An 18,101-nucleotide genomic window follows, 5' to 3' on the forward strand; every position below is an offset into this window, starting at 1 on the left:
TTAATGGTGGGCTGTTAATCAGGGCATTTAACCAAACCTAATTCTGCCATTACTTGTTGCCAGGCTCAGAAATCTGCCCAGAGGCCTTGACAAATTCACAATATGCTGCATATTTTAAGTTGGCAAAGTGAGGGCCTATTGAAAGGCCTTGGAAAATGTCAGTTAGGGAGTCGTTATGCACCAAAGTCTTAAATCTATTCTCCTAAATTATAACAGAAACACAAAATTTGTTAAATAATCTGACTCTGAGGCAGTCAGAAGAGCGCAAAGCAATGCTGCTCACCTCTGTAGATTGTTATCGGGTCTGGGAAGTGACGGAGGCAGCGTCAGGAGAAAAAGCAATTGCGAGCCTGTATGTCGGTGAGGCTATGTACAACTCTCTTAAGCCACAGCTGCCCAGTCTGCATCTCACCAATCCCATAACCATTACCTATGAAACGGGTGACCTGGAGCTACAACTCGTGGAAACGGGCAAGATCCGTGACTCTTGTATTTTAATCATCATGGAAACCTGCCTCAACCAGAGCATCCCAGATGCTAGCGTGCAGACAGGCAGTAGCTCTCTACACCGCTTTCTTACAGTAAAAGACGAAGCCCTCAAATTTCATTGGGTTTATTGTGTGATGACAAAAATACTTTTATCTCCAATTCTGTGTCCTGTATTTGTAGATCTAGTCAATTTTTTTAGTCGTATGTAATATGTTACTGATATGGAATGAAAAAAATGTTTTTACTTCGTGTTTTCACCATCACCTGACTTTTTTGAAATGCAACCCGTTACGGTTTGGCGGTAAATGGACCCATGTGAGGGAAACGGGGTGCTCAAAACAATAATGGTATTAACAAAACAAGGTACCAAGTAGCAAACAAACATGGGTTCACTAAACAAGGAATGTCCAAAGCTGAAACCAGGTAAAAAAACGACCTGGAAAATACATGGAGCAAAGTAACAAAGAAATAAACAAACAAAACTGGTGTTGCAGTTGAATTGAAAATGACCCGACAAATTTTGCTGATCAAAAATGTCCTTTTAAATGGTTCACAATAAATGGATACATCGGTGCCATCTGGTGGTAGGCGATTGTCAAACCCTTACACAAGCCCCGTAAGAAACGAGTCTGGCCATTTTCAAGGTCGCTAAGAAATAAACGGACAAGTCACTTCGGATTGTAAACAGTTTGGGTGCTTGCTAAAAGCAAAGGGTGGGCAAACTTCAGCCCATGGGATACATGTGGCCCGTCTGTTTTTTAATCTGGCGAGGCAAAAAATAAAAAAATATGGTAGAATATGATCATATTGGGAACGGTCAAAAAAGTACTACTAAAAAAATGATGAGCCACTCTTGTCCCTGGTGTCCCTTCCTGTTAGGTGTAAAATCAGGCCTAAATAATCCAGCCCAAACCGACCAGGGTCACGGGTATAAAAACAAACACCTGAAAAAATAGTCGATTTATAAACAAATATAAGATTAGATCTAACCAGTGAATGTCTGCATGCGTATCTATACATAAACACGTATGAGAACAATTGGCTAAGCCTTCATTAGTATTTTTCCTCGTGTATTGCCGAATTATTGAATTTGAGAATGTCGGCAGACACCAATCAATTATCACATTTTGCGCACTAAAAATTGCACTAGGTTATAAGGCGCACTTCTAAATAGAAAACTTTTTCTCATATATTTTTTCATAATTAAGGTGCACCAGACTATAAGGCGCATAAAATTTAGACTATTAAGCACCTGAATGTGTGGGTCCATAGAACTTAAAATGAATTACCATATTTGCCGGGTTATAAATCGCTGTTTTTTTTTTTCATGCTTTGGCCAGGTGTGTGAATTAAACTCCGGTGAGACTTCAATGTGAAATTATCAACACATTATTATATCATTGAGTTTGTAATTTCTCTTACCAGTATAATCGTTTATCATTTTTTCACACTACACTGCAAGAGGGAGCTCTTCAACCAGGAGCGTGACAAAGGAACGGAATGAGGAAGAAGCTTGTGGTCTAGCTCCCAAGAGCTGTGGGAGTTATTTATTGTTAAACATGACACTGAGAATGAAGACTTCATTTAATGATTTGGGGTTTAGGAATTTGGAGTGGTGGCGCGGAGTGGTTAGCGCGTCCGCGGTTCCAATCTGAGGTCATGGGTTCAAATCCAGCTACCAGCCTTCGTGTGCAGGGTTTGCATGTTCTTCCTGTGCTTGTGTGGGTTGGCAATCCAATTTGTCCCTAGATGCGAAGGACCAACCATTTCAGCATGTCCCCAGCTCAATGCCTCAAGATAACAGGACCCCGCAACCCTTCTGAGGATAAGCGGTGCAGATAATGGATGGATGGATTTGGAGTGAAGCTGATAATTTGATAAGTATGCTTACTTTCTTCATGCTAGAGTTATCCGAGTAACCCAATATGTTACGTCGTTACTGACATTACTAGACATGTCAATACAGTAACGTTCGTATACCGTACACGTATTCGGCCTGTTTCTCTATTCTAATTTTAAATTGCCTTTAAAAAGGATATGTATGTTTTAGGTGTTCAAATAATTTCCCTCCAAAATGTGACTTATACTCCAGGTCCAACTCATTTTTTTTCTTTTTAATTATGCATTTTTTGGCTAAAAATACAGAAACGTGCTGCAGACCAAAACCGCAAAATATCTTATGCAATGGGAATTGACCCACATAGTGGCGGTGGGAGCACCAACATATTACTATGTTAGAGCTTATCCCATCACACTCTTTTTAAACACAGAACTTTAAGTAATGTTTATCAATTTGAGCAATCATTGCAGATACAGAAATATTAAATAAATAAATAAATCATTATAATTACTGTATACATTTCCTATCTTATTCACCTTATTCTATGGTACAAGGTGCACTGGAATATAGCGCACCTTCAAATTTCTGTCCAAAGTGGGGTTTTTAGGTACGCCTTATAGTCCGGCTTACGACTCAAAAAGTTTGCCCACCCCTAGCCTAAGAGTCCAAAGGTCATTTGAGTGCAGCTTTAGGCGCTGGTACCATCATTGTGGACGGCGCGACTATCGCTAACCATGGATCCGTGCATGATGAGAGTGGGCGGGGCCTCGGTCACGTCCCCCTGGCTACCGTGCGTGGACAGCGGATGATCCAGGTGTGGCATACTGCCATGGAAATTGTGTTGCTCCGATCCTCTGTAGACTACTGTGTCGCTCCTGTGATGGAAGCAGACAACGTGGTGAAGGCATATATATATATATATATATATATATATATATATATATATATATATATATACATAAGAACAAAATCTACGAAGTTTTTTATATTGGACACCTGCAAAAAAGATTGCATGGGAGTTCATCAGAGGTCTGGACTTTTTGCATGAGTATATCTGGTTCATAAATAAAAGCCTTTTATGTATCATTCCTATTTTGGTTCTGAAGCAACACAGTAATTGAATGGTTATGTCCAGAATATATAGGGCAAAGTCCCAACTACAGTCAAGGTGTCACCAAGAGACACCGTTTTGACTGTACATCTCGATGGAATCCTGTTTAAGGAAGGTCGTTACAAGATGTATAATCACTGTTGAGACACTTTATGATGAAAACTCACAGAATTAAACACCTTTGAGACAGGGCTCCTACAGGTTAAGGCAAGTTAAATTCAAGACTTTTGAAGCATTTTTAAAAGCAATTTGAGATAAATTTAAAGACCAAGTCGAATAAAAAACCCACAAGTTAAAGAAACAAAACAAAAAATTAAGTATTCCTTGCACACAACACATGGTGACTCGTACACATTACCTTGCACAGCTTTAAGCCATGGCGAATAGCTGTCGTCGGACAGCCACTCCTCATTAAATGTCCACTTGGTCTCAGGGACCAAGGTAAACAGCTCAGTTCAAAGTTGCTTTGAGTAATGTCTCCCGAAGTCCAAAATCAAGAGCCTTCAGCTGGTACAAAATGCTGCAGCGAGGTTTTTAACTAAGACAAGAAATTTTGATCACATTAACCAGATTTTAGCTAATCTGCATTGGCTCCCTGTTAGCTTAAGATGTGATTTTAAGGTTATGTTGGTATTATACAAAATCATTTGTGGACTTGCTCCTCCTTCATATCTTTCAGATATAGTTTCCCCCTATGTTCCGGTCCGGAGCCTTCGCTCTGAAAATGCCGGTCTACTAGTGATCCCAAGAGCCAAGAAGAGATCCAAAAGTTCTGGAGCGTTCTCCATTCCCTGGTGCTGTGGAATGCTCTTCCCCCTGAGATTCGATCTGCAACCTCAGTGGAAATGTTTAAAAGACTTATATTCTATCACATATGAATAACCTATATTTTATGTTGAAACGATCTGTGTATTATTTGCCCTCATGTAGGTTTTAGATCAGGGGATGGTGTCATAATAGTCTGTGGTCTGTGCAGCCCTTTGAGACTATGTGATTAAGGGCTATACAAATAAAAATGACTTGACTATTGTGAGTAGACCTAAGACATGCATCTGCTCTGAACCACATCACCGCTTTGATAGTTCCGTTATTGTGGTCAAGCCATGTTACCACCAAAGTAAGTCGGTGAATTATTAAAAAGGACAATTGATAAATGTTACTGAATATTTTTAGTTCAAACAAATATAAATCTCATTGAGTTCACACTTTTAAGACTTTAAAAAATTTAATTTAAGACATTTTATTTCAAATGAAGGCCTTATTTCCAGAAAAATGAATTCAATGCCTTTTAAGACTTTTCAAGAATCAGCGGTGAGAACACCAGACATGCAGCCAAAACAATTGGATTGGGTGAAAAGTAGGGGTCAGTAGTCACAAAGCTATCGCATAGCTGAAGGTAAATACATCCGTATCCTTTCCTCATCTTATATCTCATTAGCTGCACCGCTTATCCTTAGTAGGGTCGCAGGGGTGCTGGAGCCCATCCCAGCAATCATTGGGCAGTGGGCAGGGGACACCCTGAACTGGTTGCCAGCCAATCGCAGGGCACACAGGGACAGACAACTCGCTCGCTCATTCACACCTAGGGACAATTTGGACCGGCCAATCCACCTGAAATGCATGTCTTTGGAATGTGGGAGGAAACCGGAGTGCCCGGAGGAAGCATGGGGAAAACATACAAACTCCGCACAGCAAGTCCGGTAGCTGGATTTGAACCCACACAGGAGGTTCCCAAGACCTTAGAACTGTGCCGCACACGCGCTAACCACTGCGCCGCCGTGCTGCCCCTGTATCCTTTTCGTTTGCAGTAATTTGTAACAGTTTTACAAAAGAACTCTGCTCACAGTCAAAGTGATCCTCAACGATCATAAGTAACTTTGGGAGGGGGAAGTTAAAGAGCTATATTTGTTGATATGGGACACGGGCTCTGGCATTATTACTTATTCATAGATATTATCAAAGCATCAAACGTCACACAATGAAATAAGATGTGCCAAAGAATTAGCTTAGTCAGGAGAGCAAGTTTGGAGGATTTGTTTAATTTTGTCTTGACTTGCTGCGATTTGTTATCTATATTGTTGCTTATTTTTTTCCATGCATGCACAGAGAGAAGTGATTTCATCTGTGCTGTATGTTGTGCAGATAGCCTATTTGACAATAAAGTTGAAGTCTTTATAGAAAGAAACAGGTTGGAATTTCTTTAGCTGGAGTTTGGGGGTCTCTCCTGTTCAAAATTAATTAATGTCTTCTGTCCTTATTTTGAGTGTCTTGTTTACAAACTTATAAGCGTTCAGTGCCATTGAAAATTATAGACGTCAAACTTCACTTTTTTCATGAAAAACTTTTTCTTGGGGGCGCACCTGTCATCACGGGCTCGACGCAGGCTTCCATGGTAACTGCCTCTACTGTGGATGCTGCCGGCTTTGCTCCTGTTGGTGAGGCCCTGGGCAGTGGGGCCTCCAAGGGGGTCGTCTAGGTCATCCAGGACCGCCAGGTGAGTGGAGGAAGCATGAGTGGAAGTTCCCTAAAGGAGGGAGTTAACAATAACCATTATTCTTATTTTTTGATGCATTACTGCTCGTCTCGATTACTGGAATGTATCGCTTCCTGGTCTCCCGATGTCTAGCATCAATAGTTTTAAGCAGGTGTGAAATGCTACAAAGAGACTTTTGACAAAGACAAACATTTTTTTCATGTTACCCCAACTTTAACTGACCTGCACTGGCTCTGTTGGTTGATGTGATCTCAAGATTCTGTTTCTAACATACACAAATTTGCATAGACTCATCAAATTTGATTGGGCCCTATGTTCCTGCTCGGAGCCTCCGCTTGATAAATTCTGTTCTACTAGTACAGGGGTCTGTCATGATTACCCAAGTGGAGTCACCTGGGGTAATCATGTGGCGCGCTGGAATGTGCTTCCTGATTGGTCAATGCTCCCCTTTTAAACGCGTTACGCGGAGAACTCCTTGTCGGAGGATTCACATCTGTACCCCGTATGACGCTCCCGATTACCTGTGCCTTGTTTACCTGATTCTGCCTGCCTGCCTCCGATCCGACCTGCTTCGGTCCCAAGCTACGATCTCCTCTTCAGTCCTGGTAAACTCGACCTGCTTCCGTCCACGCTACGATCGTCTCTTCAGTCCCGGTAAACTCGACCTGCTTCCGTCCCAAGCTACGATCATCTCTTCAGTCCCGGTAAACTCAACCTGCTTCCGTCCCACGCTACGATTGGCTACGTCGTCCGAAGTTTCCCGCTAACCCTTGTGCTTCCCCAAATAAAAGACTTGTAACGAACGCTCTGGGGTCCCCTGCTCTGTTCTGGTAATCCTCGTGACAGAATCCTCCGACCAGAATGGACCCCGCGTTCGTACATTTGCCCCCTGACCACTATCAAAGCCTGAATCAGCAGCGCAATTCCCCTTCAGAATGCGCAGTTCGGCAAGTCCTTTCCGACATGGCGAAATTGGCTGAGGCACCTCCGGCCGTATGACTGCGCAATGACTCCCATGCCTGCCTGTTCGACTCCCAAGCCTGCCTGTTCGACTCCCAAGCCTGCCTGTTCGACTCCCAAGCCTGCCTGTTCGACTCCCATGCCTGCCCTGAGTCTGCCTGTACTGATTTTTGTCCCGTCTTTCCTCTCCTGTCTTGTCTGTTCCCTTTCCGCTCCCCGGAGTCCGACTCTTCTGAATCTGACCCCCCTGAGTCTGGACTCTTCTGAATCTGACCCCCCCTGAGTCTGGACTCTTCTGAATCTGACCCCCCCTGAGTCTGGACTCTTCTGAATCTGACCCCCCCTGAGTCTGGACTCTTCTGAATCTGACCCCCCCCTGAGTCTGGACTCTTCTGAATCTGACCCCCCCTGAGTCTGGACTCTTCTGATTCTGCCTGTCCTGTCTGATTCTGCCTGTCCTGATCTGCCTGTGTTTCCCTGTGACGTGTCTTGGGTTAAATTTATTTTTATTTTTTTTTCCTGGGGAACTTCTGGAGCCGTTCCTTGAGGGGGGGGTTCTGTCATGATTACCCAAGTGGAGTCACCTGGGGTAATCATGTGGCGCGCTGGAATGTGCTTCCTGATTGGTCAATGCTCCCCTTTTAAACGCGTTACGCGGAGAACTCCTTGTCGGAGGATTCACATCTGTACCCCGTATGACGCTCCCGATTACCTGTGCCTTGTTTACCTGATTCTGCCTGCCTGCCTCCGATCCGACCTGCTTCGGTCCCAAGCTACGATCTCCTCTTCAGTCCCGGTAAACTCGACCTGCTTCCGTCCACGCTACGATCGTCTCTTCAGTCCCGGTAAACTCGACCTGCTTCCGTCCCAAGCTACGATCATCTCTTCAGTCCCGGTAAACTCAACCTGCTTCCGTCCCACGCTACGATTGGCTACGTCGTCCGAAGTTTCCCGCTAACCCTTGTGCTTCCCCAAATAAAAGACTTGTAACGAACGCTCTGGGGTCCCCTGCTCTGTTCTGGTAATCCTCGTGACAGGGTCGGCAACCTAGGGCTCTAGAGCAGCATGTGGCTCTTTAGGGCTGCATTAGCAACTCCCTAAAGAGTATCAGAATTGATTGAAAATTGAAAAAAATGAAAGAAAATGTATCTTTGTTCTGATGGTATCTTTAGAATAAGTATTAAAGATTGAAGGACTAACTTGTATGAATCTCCGTTTAATCCAAAAGTATGTTACTATGAGGCTTAATTTTTTGCGGACATATCTTATCTTTCCGGTCCGCCATGGCCCTTTCAAAATTTTGGGTTGCCGACCCGTAGTAACAAGTGATTCCAATAGCCAAGAGGAAATTTACAGGCTTGAGAGTGTTCCTCAGTTGGGCACATGTACTGTGGAATGCTTTGCCCTCTGAAATAAGATCTGCAACCTAAAGTGTTTAAATATAAACTTGACCCTTGTATGAATAAGTGGGGTCAAAAACTACCCCGTGGGTTGTTCTTCAAAATCTTTGAAAATAAAAGTTGTAATATTTTCATGATCCAGGTACAGAGATAATAAACTGTAGTAGTTTTTACAATTGCGTAGTTGATAAACAGCACAAGATTACATTTTGATGAAAGAAACATTTTTTCCTAGAACGGCCCCAGCAATCTTTTTTTTGGTCCTATATAACCCTAAGCTAAAATAAGTTTGACATCCCTGATCCAGAACCTGCTACATTGGCTGAGATTTTGAGACAGGAATAATTTTGTTGCTGTCAATTTGACTTTTTGCATAACCTTAATTATTATTCATTATTTAGGATGTTGACTGTATGTGGCCTGTTGATGCCCTTGTAACATCAATTGCAGCCTGATCATCCCGGTAGGGGGATTACCCCATGTGCAACCCCCAGGATTTCTTAATTTTACTCATGCTGAGCTTTGTGTTTTTCATTGCCTTCATGTAGGTTTCAAAACAAAGGAGGTTGTTATGGTGATCTGTGCAGCCCTGTGAGACTTTTTGTGATTAAGGGCTGTACAAATAAATGTGACTTGACTCCTCCCACTGACCTGAGTGGACGTTCCTCTAGACTTCCTGATGATGGGGGTGTTTGGTTCACGCAAAAGCGACTGGGCCAAATCGGGCTGCTCCTGGAGCACCTGACGAGACTCATTAACTCCGCTGCTGCAGAAGGACATTTAGATAGTGAGAGTACGGAATAAGCACAAGATTCAAAATGGCGTCATGCGGAATATTTTCCGGCCAGACGGAAGGAGGCGGTTTTACTCTTTGCGCCTGCGTCCTTGCAGAAATCTGGCCCATTCAAAACAGGTCTTCTTGCTGGCCACCCAAAAAGCTGACGGAATGCCCACCACCAGCATCATCAAGTATTTTGTGAGGAACAAGGCCACGGATGGTCGACCAGTCTGCTCCACCTGACACAAACATTTTAACAGAGGACACTGATTAGCGTGGATGAAAAAAAACAAAACAGAAATCACCCATAATGGTCCGATAGATTCTTTAAAGCACTAGTTCAAGGGTGGCGAACACGTAGCTCTAGAGCCGCATGCGGCTCTTGGCCAATAAGAATGCGGCTCTTTGCTTCATCATATTTTCTATATACTGTGGCTCTTTGCCTCGTTTCATGTTTAGTTTTTTTGTGTGTGTATTGAGGGTGGACACTTTCCTTGAAATCAACACAAGAACAATACTTGTTGTATTGTAAGGAGAGAAGTGTGTTATGGGAAATAATGTTTTTAATTGTGATGTTTCCCAGTGGGATTGTGGTCGTGTCCTTAAGGATGGGCTGGGCACCCGTATGATGCGACAGGGGTAAACCAGTGAAAGCTGTCGGGCCCTGCTGTTGAACAAAAGAGTGTGTTGTGTCACCCTGACCCGAGTGACATGGCCGCTTTCTGGTGTCCCATTTCATCTGGAGGGACGAAAGCATGACCAACTGGGGTGCCGAGGTGCCTAACTTGTTTGGGTGTTTGGGCAATTGGGTTGGCCATGGTCCAAAAATTTTTGTGTGTTTTTTTTTGCTTTTTATTTCCCTTTTATTTTATTTGTTATTGTATGTGTGTGTCTTGCCGTCTTTCACCCCTCTTGAGGGATATGACCAAGGTAGGTAGGTAGGTAGGTAGGTAGATAGGTAGGTAGATAGATAGATAGATAGATAGATAGATAGATAGAAAGGTGATGTTTGTGTGTGTCTGTCTGTCATGGCAGGTCAGTGCGTGGTGTGGCTCTTTGACTCTCACAGTTAAAAATTTCGGCTCTTTGTGTCAAACTTGTTCGCCACCCCTGCACTAGTTGATAATATTTCAAATTCATATCAAATTTATTTGTAAAGCACTTCTCAGGCAAAAAATTGAAACTTAAAGTGCTGTATGAAAACATTTAGCATACAACAAGACATGGTCTTCCTGTCTAGTCCTTTTTTAGGGGGTGGGTTTTCACAACTAACATTCTTCCTGTTAATTAAAAAGTAATTGAGAAGCACTCGTGTCAACATTTTTCTTTAGGAAGATATTTTTAAATCAAATATCCAAGGATTTTGTCTTTCAGAGATTCGGAGAGTTTACAGATTAAAATGGAAGGCAACTTCATTACATGATTGTAAAAAAGCCACACACGCTGCATCTTTATTAGCAACAGCCCGTGACAAGACTATCCAAGGACACATTTCAACATTGAGATGCATAAAATAAGCGCTTGCACCAGCTGCCACGCTTTTCCAAAGACCACTTCCGCCACCAACTGGTTGACACATCCCCCTTTTGTCTTTAAGAAAACAATTAGCGCAGAGTTAGGCAAATTTAGCACAGGCGCTTTCAGGTGTGCGGTGTGGACATTGATTTCCTTTTGAAAGTTGTCAAATCGCGGCTCTTCATAAACAACACAAAGAGCTTTTAGAGTTCGGGAAGCAGAGCATGACAGAGAGAGCCCAGAGCAAAGAGGGCAAGTGTCTAGGTGGGAGAAGAGGAGGACGACTAAGTTGATGACAATTAGGGGGAGAAGGAAGAGCAAGTGTGGGAACCTTAAGACACACTGAAAGACAAGAGTCAAAGCAAACAATGTAGACACTGGGGCTGTTGTGGTGGACTTAGTTCTTGAGCGTGTGAGTTGCTGGGCTAATGAAGCGTCCTTGCCACCCACCTTGTAGGGGCAGGGGATGTGATAGCGGCGGCAGTTCTCTTCCATCCAGGTGGTCTCCCAAACGTGGCGGTAGGCGTGCTCGTACACGTAGCAACCGATGACAGTCATCAAGGGCACCAGGTAGAGCACCGAGAACACCCCCATTCTGATCATGAACTTGACTAGTTTAGTCTGGTTCTCCTTCTCCAGGGGGATCTCCATGCGCACGCGATTCAGGGCCACAATGCCCACTAAAAGGAGGGAAACGCCCACCTGGGGGGAGATGAGAATAGTCATAGCCTCACCAGTTCATGCAGCCTTCAAGGATTGATGGACCTTACCGCCACGTTGAAGCAGAGTGGGGCCAGAAGGAACCAGCGCAGAGCATCGATGTCATGGAGCCCAGCAAAACACACGCCACTAACGCCGTCGCCTTCTATTTTATTGAGGGCCAAAAGAGCCACGGTGAGGGTCCCTGGGAGCCCCCAGGCTATGGCGTGGAAGAGGAGGGCTTTCTTTTCAATGGCCTCACTGCCCCACTTTGGTACAGCAGCCAGGAACCAGGTTATAGTAAGGATGACCCACCACATGCTTCCCGCCATGGTGAAGAAGTAGAGTATCATGAAAAACAGGGTGCACGCCTGCACAAGAAAGAAGACTGAAATCAATCAGACGGGGCAAAAGCGGGGTGTGAGGAGAGTAATTTTCCAGTGATCATTTAAAATGTACAAATTTACCTAAAGCCATTTGATTCCTCCCTTGTTAAATACATTTTTATTTATAAAAGGATTCAGGAGAAATCATGTGTAATTTTTGCTTTTATCATTATCTCTCAGTTCCCAAAGCTTGGTGAATACTATTATTACATCTGCCAACACCAAATAAATAGCTTGCTCTCACTGTCCTAGTATGGTGTTAGTATTTAATCGTTTTAATAAAATGTGAACTATTTTACTAGTGATATCTAAGATATGTTGAATACTGTAATATTTGTGAAGGATTCGCATCACAACTAACCATTTTTATGGAATCCTTTACATTTTTGTATTCAATGTTTTAAAACATTTTTCAAGGAAAGCTTATCTTTGTATGCAATGTTTTAATGTGTGTTTTTTGAAAATATTCACCTTTTCCAAATAAATCAATTACAGTTTTATCATTAAATTGCAATAATGCCTACATTTAATGTTTCAGACTGTGTGGCACTTGTTATAAATGATAAATGTGGATATTTATTGTAACTACATCAGATTTTCTTGGTTAAATGCCTTACTCTCTCAGTATCTGAGGAATACTACATGTATTTGGCTAAATCCACCAAATGGTGCCTTCCAGAAAATGCACCACAATTAAGATCAGTTTTTGGCCTGTCAAAAACAAAGTTAGTTAGTTTTTGTCACCAAATTGCACTATGTAGGTGAAGCCAGTGGTATTACCGGGAGACGTGTAAACTTTTGTCTAGCACATTTACAATTATACTTAAGCACGTTTTCCTTGACAGGAAAATTAAGACCTGTTTATGTCAACACCGAAAGTACAAAGCCTCTAAACGAAAACAGACCAAAATGAGTGTTGCATTTTGGGAAGAGAATTACAAGTACATTTTAGAAAATTATAGCAAAGTTGTTTTAAAAATATACATTTAATGGTTACTGAAGTATTTTCCCCCTACATCGAGTTAGTAACTAAAATCATGTTAGTCGTAAAACTGCCATGTAGTGAACCCTGATAAGATAAAAACCGGCACATTTACCTTATTGTGTGAGCCTTGTGTTATGGTCGAAGCTTTGACGTCCATGTGGTTGGCTCTGTTGCATGCAACGGTTTCCTCCAACAAGAAGCCCAAGAAGAACACTAGCGACACCATGACGTAACACACAGCATAGAAGATGATTGGTCGCTCCGGGTACCTGAATCTTTTACAAAAGATAATTTTTGATAGAGTGAGTCATCTTAAAAAGGATAATTTCAGACTCCATACCTGGTGACATCAATGAGAAAGGTGAGGAAGGTGAACAAAGTTGCAGACAGACAGATAATAGAGGTGGCCCCGACGAAGTATCGCGTGAAGGTGACTTCTTGTTGGCTAAAGAACATGGAGGGACACGGAGCAGAGCAGTCTTTCCTGCCCATGAACGAATAGCCAAGCTCTGGTTCCATCTTCAGTTCCCGCGGGCACCAAAAGCCGTAGTCTCTCTGTACTGTCAGCGATGATTGATCTGTGGGCTCCGAGCCCCTGTGCAGGTCCTCCTGACGAGGGTACGGCTCGTCGCAGTCTGGAAACCTGCGACGTAGCGGTGTCAGGGTAAGTACGTGTTCTTTTAGCGATTACATTGTAAAGTTTCCCAGTAACCTGCTGCACTCCATGTCCTCTGGCCAGATGAGTCCAAATATTTCCATCAGTTTCTGACAGTCTAGCTTGGCTCTATGGCAGAGGGTGTGGCAAGGAAGGGACACCTGACCGTACACCACACACACCGGAGCGTAAAGGGCGCACAGGAACATCCTCAAGTCGGGGCTGCACTCCAGATTGACGATTGGATGGAAGGGCTGCCACAAACACAACACAGTTAATACTACCGTAAATTCCGGACTATAGAGTGCATCTGATTATAAGCCGCACCCACCACATTTTCAGAGGAAAACCGGTTTTGTACTTACACTAGCCGCACCTGTATATAAGCCGCATGCGCCCACATTAGAAGAATGTATCACAAACACAAAATTAACCCAGACCAGACTGTAAGTCCCGCGATTGAAACTAAATGTCCTTCGTTAAAGTACACAGTCCAAAAATCACAGCCGGCAAAATGAACAGAAAATGATACCGTAACTTAAGGTTTGATGCAGACCTGCAGAGTCCGGGTCCCGTTGAAAGTAATCCAAGAAAAAAGTGTATATTTCCAAAGGTAGGGGTGGGAAAAATATATATCCACTATTGTACGCCGTGTCCACAAACACTCACCTTTACCGGTCCCCACTTCCCGTCACCACGCGTTTGTTACGCCCATTCTTTTTAATTGGCCTGTGCAAGACATATCACAATAAGTGTCCAAAATAAATACAAACAAATAAATTACCAAAATATACAGTTCCAAATACATATTATACATGGTTACACATATTTACAAAGAAAGACGATACACCGAGAGAGTTTTCAAAGCTTTAATAAAAATAATAATATACCGTATTTTCCGCACTATAGGGCGCACCGGGTTATAGGGTGCACCCCCAAAAAATAGTTTTTGGTCCTATATCTTCCATAGATAACAGCACGGCGGCGCAGTGGTTAGCGCGTGTGCGGCACAGTTCTGAGGTCGTGGGAACCTCCTGAGTGGGTTCAAATCCAGCTCCCGGCCTTACTGTGCGGAGTTTGTATGTTCTCCCCGTGCTTGCGTTGGTTTCCTCCGGGCACTCCGGTTTCCTCCCACATTCCAAAAACATGCATTTCAGGTGAATTGGCCGGTCCAAATTGTCCCTAGGTGTGACTGAGCGAGTGAGTTGTCTGTCCCTGTGTGCCCTGCGATTGGCTGGCAACCAGTCCAGGGTGTCCCCTGCCCACTGCCCGATGATTGCTGGGATGGGCTCCAGCATCCCCAGGACCCTACTGAGGATAAGCGGTGCAGCCGATGAAATGAGATCTTCCATAGATAAGGCGCACCGGATTATAAGGCGCTACAATGGGAACATCGACAAAACAGTCAGATGATTCAGTCAACTGATTACCCCCTTAACATTCCCAAAGCTTGCAAAGAAGCAAATACGTGTCGTAGACACGTGCGGATGCGGTGTCCGTACAATGTCACTCAAATGCATCATTTCAAATATCATTCGGAAGGTTAAAGTGTTGGGATTCAAGAAATGCCAACCATTCCTTAGTTTCTATTCTCTTTTTTCGCTCGCAACTTTACTGTGCATATGACAATAAACACTTGGAATTGAGTTTAATTCACTCAACTTATCGCAGCAACATCAAGATCGTTCTAAAACAAGATACCGGGAAAATATAAAGCCGCATAGCTCACCTTAGTTCTCACGCTCAATAATGATACGCAACCATGGTCTTCTTACAACCGTGAGTGTAGTAAATCCAGGAGTAAAATATTTACAAATACAGACTAATGAAACATGTTTCTTTATGGCGTACTTTAGCAAGCTTGCTATTCAGTCATCTTTTTCGGCCAATTGCAGGGTTTGTTTTGGCCCTCTAGCCTATCCGAGGCTCCGAATAACTTTAGCCAATAGCGATCGATTCAAATGATGATTGACACATTGGTTAGCCAATGAAACGCCGGTATATAAATCCCAGCATACACCGCGGACTACTCCACGTTCGGGGGAAAATCGAGTCGGCGGCTGTTGCGTAAGTTGCGAGACCTTGCGATTTAATATTGAGCCATATATAAGGCGCACTGTATTATAAGGCGCATGGTCAGCTTTGAAAAAAATTAAGACTTTTAGGTGCGCCCTAGAGTGCGGAAAATGCGGTAACTTTCATCTGGGCAGTTAATGGTAGCAACACGCTTGCAAAACAGTAAACAGGTCTATTAAAAAAACATACCGTACTTGTAAAAATCACGGTAAACCGTCCTCATCTTCCTCCTTAGAACTGAAGCCATCAAAGTCGTCTTCCTCAGTGTCCGAAAGAAACTGTAATATAGACGTCGTCCCACTCTCCCGCAGCCAGACTCGCACTCTCATTGTCGCTGGAACTTTCATCCACTCCTGATTCTGTGACCTCCTCTCCGGCACGCAGCAGACCGGCTTTTTCGGAACCCGTTGGTTATGGTGGATTTTTTGATGCTTCCCCACGCCAATGGCAGACTTGCGAAAAAGTTGCCTTTCGCATGCGGCCAGTTTTAGTGAAGTTGCAGTCTTCCTCGGCGCATATATTTCACCGGTCTAAATCTTACCTTTTGTACTCGAGCGCCGCTGGCGGCCGTTAGAAAAATTACATAAATTGACCGCATCACTGAATAAGCCGCAGGGTTGAAAGTTTGGGGAAAAAGTAGCAGCTTATAGTCCGGAATTTAGGTAATATGATGAGTACCTCAAGGCTTTTGTGCAAAGTATATTTGCTAAAATCCGTACATTTTCAGTGGTTGTGGACACACTCACTGCGTGCGAAGGCCCATTCAAGCGTGATTGTGCAAGTCTTTTGTGCATGTTTGTTTGCATGCTTGAGCTTTGTGTGCATGTTTTGATCGTTCTCGATTGCCATGTTCCAGATCCGCACATGCTCCACCAGTAAATGGGTGCAGCCAAGCGTGATCAGCGTGACATACATTTCGGCACTACTGCACTCACTCAATAATTCACACATTTGCAATTCACACAAACAGGGAATATGTTTTGCTGGATTTCGGAACAAGCAGAACTTTTATCAAAGAGTTGGAAAAACATAATGTTGAAAATGTTAAATACTGATTTAAGTGTGAAATTTTGGGTACAGATCATGCACGGTGCCACTTAACTCCATGAGGCCATTGCATAGTATAGCCATAAAATTGCATAGTAAAACAACATTACGTTGTCACGTGTTGTGGAGGGAAGCTGATGATTATGTGCCCAGTCACGGTTAACTTGTTTTCTGAAGGCGATCCATAATTGGTCATTAGCCGAAAAGCCTGATCAACATAAAAATCATCGCATAACACTCAATTTTCAAAACAGTCGCCTCTAGAGATTATCAATGTTTGTTCTATGAACACAAAATGCCATATTTAGACTGGTTAATGGAACATAATATTGATAAAGAAACTTTTGTTAAAACTTCTGCCTAAAGAGAATTCACCTTTAGCTACTGAAATAGTCCAAACTTGGAAACATTAAAGATAGTGTAGCCTTCTACTATTAACTGATTAGCATGTATCGACATTTCGTTCTGTATACACGTGTACAAGAATGACAATAAAGTATATCTGAATCTGAATATTATCACAACAACTGATTCCAGGCATCTGTTCTCACAGATCTGCCTTCGACACAGTCTGTGCCCCTCTCGCGCCTGGGGCGTCACTTAACGGTTTGTGCACCGGTGTGTCTCACTGGCTGAGGCAAGAGGACCTTTGTCCATCGCTACTCATTGGAAGTCAAGCAGCAAAAATGCATGCGACTCGCATTTTGTGTGTCCTTGATCTCCCAGCTTCTCCTCAGCGTGCATGTTTTGTGATAAAATTTCAACATGTCTGTAATCTGGCCCACAATTGTGCAAGGTTCGCAACACTCATTTGAGAGTTAAAAAAACATTTGGTTAAGAACAGAAACAGCAAAATGACGTAGTTCCTCTTAATGTAGCCTTGGGAAATACAAAGATAAGTGAAAAAATGATGAGAATAAAGATGGTGAGAAAAGGATCACATAAATCTTTGGCAGCAACATTCTTTGATCAAAGCTTCTAACCTGCTTGTTTCTCTTGCTGCCCTCCTGTGTGAATATACACCAACATAATTTAGATTTTAACAGGCAGACCAGGTTTTTTTCATTACACCCACCCAGTGTCAATATTTTGGATCAATTTGTTTTTCCGGAATAACATCCGAAAGCAAGGTCAAAGAGTAGTGCTGAGTACATTTGCATTCTTATGCAGTTGTAGCTGATCAGCATGACCGTATTTTTTTAATACCGCTCCACCGGACAATTAACTTATCATTTAGTAACTAATCCATTCAATCAAGATTTCAAGATAATCAACAAATTCACTATAAGAAAGGAAAACTAAAACTAAATGGGTGAGGGGCCAGTGAGCGTTAAGCATGAAAAGAGGTCTTTTTCTTTTTACAGAGGAAAATGAGAAAAAGCTCCTGACTGGTTGAAATCCTTTTCAATAGAAGGATTAAGTTTCTTTTTTTCTTTAGTCCTGCTCAGCACAATATTCAGTAGGAGGAACCCCCAGAGGAAGCAGAAAAAACACAAGACCTAAGTAAAAATGAAAAGAAAGCAAGCCGGGGAATGACATAGGCACATAATTAGAAGTCGTATTGCGGACTCCGGTTAAGGAGTAACACTACCGAAAAACATTTGAAAATGAATATTTTCTATGAACCTCCAAATGTCTTAAATGAATTCTTAAAAAAATATATGAT

At 42.9% G+C, this 18,101-nt stretch overlaps 1 protein-coding gene across 1 annotated transcript in view; it reads right to left on the reverse strand.

Annotated features, from left to right (window-relative positions):
- Positions 1-1,121: 1,121 nt before the first annotated feature.
- Positions 1,122-18,101, reverse strand: part of LOC148368057 (frizzled-3-like) — a 35,681-nt gene continuing 18,701 nt past the window's right edge. Inside the window, exons 3-11 of the mRNA XM_088334767.1 lie at positions 13,370-13,566; positions 12,998-13,300; positions 12,770-12,932; positions 11,358-11,657; positions 11,038-11,289; positions 9,163-9,311; positions 8,946-9,060; positions 5,801-5,964; positions 1,122-3,204 (exon numbers count right to left, since the gene is read on the reverse strand). Coding sequence (XP_088190893.1) covers positions 3,018-3,204; positions 5,801-5,964; positions 8,946-9,060; positions 9,163-9,311; positions 11,038-11,289; positions 11,358-11,657; positions 12,770-12,932; positions 12,998-13,300; positions 13,370-13,566 — 1,830 coding nt within the window. The 3' untranslated portion in view covers positions 1,122-3,017. The remainder of the gene's footprint in view (positions 3,205-5,800; positions 5,965-8,945; positions 9,061-9,162; positions 9,312-11,037; positions 11,290-11,357; positions 11,658-12,769; positions 12,933-12,997; positions 13,301-13,369; positions 13,567-18,101) is intronic.

The sequence above is a fragment of the Urocampus carinirostris genome, chromosome 4 (genome assembly GCF_059441175.1).
Source record: "Urocampus carinirostris isolate Australia breed hairy pipefish chromosome 4, RoL_Ucar_1.0, whole genome shotgun sequence".
NCBI classification, from domain to species: Eukaryota; Metazoa; Chordata; class Actinopteri; order Syngnathiformes; family Syngnathidae; genus Urocampus; species Urocampus carinirostris.